Source organism: Cynara cardunculus, assembly GCF_001531365.2.
Source record: "Cynara cardunculus var. scolymus isolate 2C chromosome LG 11, CcrdV1, whole genome shotgun sequence".
NCBI lineage: Eukaryota > Viridiplantae > Streptophyta > Magnoliopsida > Asterales > Asteraceae > Cynara > Cynara cardunculus.
In genome coordinates this window covers 12,269,417-12,275,891 of record NC_037538.1, presented here as the reverse complement: position 1 = coordinate 12,275,891, position 6,475 = coordinate 12,269,417, and the positions used below count along the sequence as shown (strand labels likewise).

Genomic DNA, 6,475 nt, shown 5'->3' with positions numbered 1-6,475 from the left:
TTGGAAAAACATACTTTGCTGCATTTCATTGTCCATAAAAACCCGTTCCGTTACATTATGTAAAGATGTCTACCTCCTTACCTACTACGTCTACCGTCTACGTGTTCACTTACATACTTAGATGTCTACCTCCTATAACGGGTAAAATAGGTAGTACATGGCAAAATTACAATATTTGTATTTGTGCTTATGAGTTATCGATCAAAAATATAGTTTGAGTACATATATCTAAATTTTTATAGTAGTATGAGTAGGAGGTCGAAAGTGAGAACCTAGTTAGCTTTCGTATGCAACCGTTGAATATTGGTTAGTTGTTTGGCTTTGTTATTAAGCAATGCTTGCCCTTTTCGTTTCTTGATATCTCCTACCAACCTCTTCACGTATGCTATGTATCCATCAACGTTAAATTTCCTCTTGCAACCTGCATAGTTCATGTATCGTATCTTCCCAAAGACCGCTCGCTCTTGCCAACCCTGCACAAACGTAACCAAAAACATCTTGATACAAGTTTCCTTTTTCTAACATGATATGAACTTGTTAATCCTAGCTAGATTTTATGTAATATATAATTAAGTTTCCTTATGAACCCAAAAATGATTAGGAACCCTGAACAGCCCACAATGCGTCACGTGTCCCTCTTCAGGATGAATATTCATCAGGAATAACACATTCCTGATGAATATGGAAGTATTATTCACACATTCATGATGAATATGGACGTGTTATCATCATGAATATGGACGTGTTATCATCATGAATATGTTACAACATTAATGATGAATAACATGTACAGTTTTTGGGCTCCTAATCAATCTTAGGTTCCTAACAGAACCTTCCCCTACAATTAAGCATGTAAGAAATACATACCTGGTCGTGTACACCACAAATCGACCACATACAACCAACGTATCCATTTGGATCTCTCCCATCAATATGATACTGTCAACAACCTTCCGTAAGTTCCGATTTCAGCAAAATAAAAACCCAGGAATAGAATTCAAGTACCTTGTCATTCAAATTGATTGCTATTTCTAGAGCTTCTTCTGGGCTACTCGTCCATTCCAGGATCTTTTTCGCCCAATACATTCTGTTATCATGATGGTATACCAATTAGATATGGTATACTGTATAATGGGACCCACAAAATGGAAACGTTAAAAGAACGGCATGCACAATCCAGTCTCCAGAAGTTGCATATTTACATCAAACTAGTTATAAAGTTGTTCCGTAAATTATATCTGTGGATTGATTTCGAATTCAAGCACATTAGCTTCGTTTTAAGAAGCTACAAGCATTTACAGCATTGTAATGTAGGAGACTCGATCAATCGGTCAATCTTAGACACAAAGAAACCTACAGTAAATGAATTTGTTTCGCTTTTTTGGTTTCCTACAGCAAAACTGGGTTTATAGAACGCAAAAAATGACTTATGTTTAGAGAACCAAACGATAAAGCATCTTATTTAAGAGTGTTGGAATAAGTTTATAGGATGCTTTAAGGCGTCTTAATAAGCTTTTTAGGACATTTTTATAGCAAAGCATCGTATTAGTTATCTTATAGAACACTATTTGAAAAAGTGCCTTATAAAAACAAGGGTCCTCCTATAAAATAGCTATACAACGCTTTATTATAAAAAATGTCCTAAAAGGCTTGTTAAAGACACCTAAAAATGTCCTATAAACTTGTTACAACATTTTTAGATAGGACGTTGTATTATTTGGTCCTATAAACTTAAGTTCTATAAAATGGTCTTATTGGCATCCTAATAAACCTGATTTTGTGGTAGTGCATTGTTGGTGAAATAATTGCTACTTACCGCATAAAACCATGCATCTTTCCATGATGAACCATCTCCAACTGAGAAGCATTCCAAAGCTGAAAGAAAGTAAGAATATATAAGAAGCCATGTTTAAGAATATTCATCAAGAAAGTGTAGTAGTTTACAGGATCTGCAGTTTGTGCCTTCTCCAGCTGCTCCTTCCTGCATAAGATGCATATCATATCTGAGCGATCAATCGAAGCCTAAGAAAATCGAAAAAAGCAATGGACTCACGTGTATAAATGTTCACGTTTGTCTGAGGCATGGTCCATAAGCGTTTTACGAGCCCAGTCCCATGCACCCTGTAAAGAATCATAATGAACCTGATAATAGCAGAAGTTGTCGGCTAATTCCCTGCGCACGATCAATTCCTCTAAGAATGCATCAACTGCCTTCATTTCAGCCAACGAAAAAAAGAACTTGTGAAATCTGAACTTTAGATCATCAACCACTACCATAAAATCGGTTAGGACGCCATGTTATGTGTAAGCGCCTTGATAGACTACTTAATAGGACTCAAGTTTATATGACCAAACATTTGTGTGTCCTATATAAATGTGTTGCAATAACTTGATTTGGACGCTTGATAAATTTTTTATGACAATTTTAAAATAAGGCGTCTTGTTATATGACATTATTTTCAAATTTTTTTTATAGAAAGACATGTTTATGGACACTCCTCAAAAGTGTCGTAAAAAACTTGTTAGGATATCCAACTACGTACTAACATCCTATCGTGACACCTTTATATAGGACATAATTGTCCATTCCTACAAACTTCAGTCTTATAAAACTGTCTATTAGGACATTTAGACATCTTTGGCGTCATATAAAGCCGATTTTGTTGTAGTGAACCATGGAACAATTCCAAATAACACTAGCAAAAGCAAATATCTTGCACTACAAACCTGAGGATTAACTTTGCGTACTTTACACGCTTCCAGGGCACAACGCTGGGCCGATATCTGCCCAAAATGCAAATATGGAGAAAGACCAGAAAGCCCTTCAGGTTTCAACGGGTTATTGCGATCAGCTGAGTAGTTCTTAATTCTAGTTGTTAAGAAACCCTTGTTATTCCCCATCAATGTTTCTAATGCAGCAACTTCTCCTGGTTCACACCACTCAATCTCAGGGACTTCAGCTCCTTTCCTGCCCATATATAACCATGATTATTAAACTTTCAATATGTTTCTAACCCGATTGTAAAACCCAACAAGATTCTATCAAAATCTTACCTTACTACATTTTCAATAAGCATCTTCCAATCAATAAATCTATTTGTGGAGGGCCATTTCCTACTCTGAGGCTTTAATGTTGGAAAGTCGATCAAATAGTCAGGAAGCAGTCTATTGATCTTTCTTCGAATGGTTCGAGCACCATATTCTAACTTATCTGATGCCACCCATATGGGTACTACATTATGGGCATCAACTTCATGAATCGATACAGAATCAGATACCCGCTTGCTTATTTCCTCCTTCCATCCCCGAACTTGCCTTAGAGGTGAAAAATCGGTAACTAAAAGCGAAGCTCCACATTCTTTTAGAAAACTGGGAATAGTCTCTGTGGCTTCTCCCTACATCAAAACAATCTTCGTTTTAGAAATTTAAGTTGTAAAACACTACATCTAATAGGACACCATCTCTCTTGTTTTAACCTCCCTTCTCTCCTCAAAGTCTCTTTAGCTCGTTTGGAGAGTAATTTATAGGGATTCCATGTATTCTTGCAAGTAAAATTTTATCAACTTGAAAAAAAGCAGGTTTCATGGGTTGTTAAAAGCGCTATTTGCAAAATATTGGCTATTTCGATCAATTGAGTAGGAAAAGTGGCAATAAAATCAATTGGTGGGAATTTTGGATAATATCCCCCAAATATAAGCTAACAACTTCATTTCTTCCATGGAAAGAGATAGCGCTTGCTTCTGTGCTCAAGCAGACCAACTTTAAACTTCAAAATCAATATAAACTCTCGAAATAAATCATATAAAATCCCTAATAAGTACTTCAATTAATCAAGATGTTGGCGAAATCGAGTAAGAAACCACCATCAAAATAGAATTCCTTACTTGCCTGAAACAAGAAGAAAGGTATTTGAAGAGTTTCTTCGAATTCGTGATGTAGTTGCTGTAATCCTCTTAGCATAAACCCTAATTGACGAGCTTTTGCATCTAAGAAGCCATCGAACAAATTAAATGCAACCGCAACAGGGACATTGAGCCTGTTTGCCTGATCAACGGCATGAATCAACGCCCAGTTATCTCTCAATCGCTGATCTCTAAACATCCAATATACAACAGGACCAACATTAGACGACGAAGATGACGGTGGAGGATGATGGTGTATTCTCTCCTTAAGAACCCTAATTCTGCGCAATTGGACGGCTGTAGATTCTATTATAGAAGAAGAAGCAGCAGCGGTGGCCATCGGAAGAGAATCCGGTGGGAAGGGGCCGAAGAATGACGGTCGATGAGACAGTTCAGTTAAAAGTAGAAAAGTGGAGGGAAAATGTGGTTGGAGGTTGCGGTTTGAAAGAAGACACGTCATATATTTTGGTTGGTCCTGATGCTGTGGACGTCATCAGCAAAAATTGTATTGAATTTGATATGACAGGCGAACTACCTCTGAACAAAAGAAACTTTCGGACCATCATTTTGTAGCATATTCTCCCTTATGAAATTCGTAAAAATAGCTACTTTTAGATGGATTTTCTCAAAATAACCGGAATATATATGATATGTTAACAAAATAGTAATTCTTTATTGGATTTACCAAAATAGCCATATGGATCGACTCCGAGGGTATGGTTTGACCGTGGAGATCGATCCTTATATTTTCTTAACTAATGGTACAAAAAGTATAAAAAAATAATTTGTGAGACTCACGTATACCTATTTTAGAAAACCAAACACTATTTGTCTCGATAACCGGGATTGCCCCCATCTTACCGGATCTTCCCTCGGGGGAGATCCAGCCTTCAATTTTGATCACTATTTTGTCTTTTAGTGTATAAATCGATTTGACAATTAATTTGTGTTTTTAATAAATAGGGGACGATTTAGATTGGTTTTTAACTGTTTTAAGACCAAATGTCATGGTTTTACTCTATAAAAAATAAAACATTTTTACTCTCACAACCCGTAACCCGTAAACACAATCTATCGTAACAACCCTTAAAACAATATGAAAGTACGTGAAGATTTATAACTTTTACTACTTTTTTTGAAACGCATAAATTAATCAACGAACGTTCTTATATTTTTTTATAAGAAATATATTTTTTATAAACACTGAATGTTAATATTCTATAATAATTGTTGACACGAAAAAAAATTATTTGTATCTGATTTGAGGGGATAAAAATTAGATATTATATCTGATTTATGTAGTTTGACCACTATTTTGTCTTTTTAGTGTATAAATTGATTTGACAATTAGGTGGTGTTTTTAATAAATATGGGACGATTTAGACTGTTTTTTTTAACTGTTTTAGAACCAAATGTCATGGTTTTACTCTATAAAATAAAACGCTTCTACGCTCACAACCCGTAAACACAATATACCATATTCAGCTTCTAGTGGTAGGGAAATTACTTGCTTCTCGTATATTGCATGATAAGAATCGGAGTTAAACCAAACAGAACAAAATTGACTGCAGTCTTGAATATTTAAACTTCGAGCAACAGATATCACATGACCACAAGCTATACCAGAAAGTTGTCATTGCATCCATGTACAACCTTTAGCATGCAAATTGCATGTTCCTTTCTTATACCTGTCGTCAACTTCAAATAACAAATCGCTAATGGGATATACCTTCCAATTTGCACTTATATGAATTATCTTTTCTATTTTCGCCTCCATCCAAGGAGTCATTGCATTCGTCATTTGAGCGGCGTTAGGTAGATTGTGCCGCATCAAATCCATTGTAGCTTCAAAGTCTGACACCCTATAAGCTTTGCATGCCTCCCAGAACATCCACCTTTTCATTTTGTCTTTACTAGAGGTTAGGCGCAAGTTCTGGCTCAGATGCCGACAACAAAATCTGTGGTGCGCGTTGGGGAATACATTTCGTATGACCAAGTCGATAGAGGCAGCCCTATCGGTTAAGAAGGTTAAATTGGGCACTTCACCGATACACTGCCTCAGCTTATGTAAAAACCATATCCATGACGGGCCACTTTCTGTGTTCCCCACTCTAATTGTAATGGGTACGATCCCATTGTTTCCATTCATGCCGACCGCTAAGAACATGGTGCCCACATATGTCCCCTTCAAATGGGCACCGTCCATTATAAGGAGCGGTCTCAGGTGTCTTAGAAACGAGCGAATCTGCAGATGAACGAGGTTACAAATATAAACTTCAGAACATAAAATTATGACAATAATTCAAGAACATCACAAAAAATATTACCGAACAACCGAGTGCGACAAACAACATGTTGAGTTGTCCAAGTCCATCAACAGCGGTCTTTATCATAGTCCCCGGATTTGCTATCTTCAAATTGTGACAATAAACCGGGAGTAGGCTAAACGGTGATTCAAGGGTCCCCCTCAACAGTTGCAAGGCATACATCTTTGCTCGTAATGCTTGTTTGTAGGAGATGCTAATATTGAACTGTTGGTTCACATCTTCTATGATTTCTTTTCCACGGTACAT

At 36.6% G+C, this 6,475-nt stretch overlaps 2 protein-coding genes across 2 annotated transcripts; both read right to left on the bottom strand.

Moving 5' to 3' along the window:
* Positions 1 to 23: 23 nt before the first annotated feature.
* Positions 24 to 4,242, bottom strand: LOC112521749 (deoxyribodipyrimidine photo-lyase). Its single transcript, XM_025130746.1, has 9 exons — positions 3,889 to 4,242; positions 3,055 to 3,395; positions 2,728 to 2,968; positions 2,054 to 2,211; positions 1,945 to 1,981; positions 1,817 to 1,875; positions 1,006 to 1,087; positions 868 to 939; positions 24 to 473 (listed from the first exon to the last, which is right to left on the bottom strand). The coding sequence occupies exons 1-9, from the start codon at positions 4,240 to 4,242 to the stop codon at positions 273 to 275; spliced, it is 1,545 nt and encodes a 514-aa protein (XP_024986514.1). The 3' UTR covers positions 24 to 272.
* Positions 4,243 to 5,535: 1,293 nt separating this feature from the next.
* Positions 5,536 to 6,475, bottom strand: LOC112521748 (protein FAR1-RELATED SEQUENCE 8-like). Its single transcript, XM_025130745.1, has 2 exons — positions 6,230 to 6,475; positions 5,536 to 6,147 (listed from the first exon to the last, which is right to left on the bottom strand). Exons 1-2 carry the CDS (start codon positions 6,473 to 6,475, stop codon positions 5,536 to 5,538), a joined length of 858 nt encoding a protein of 285 aa, XP_024986513.1.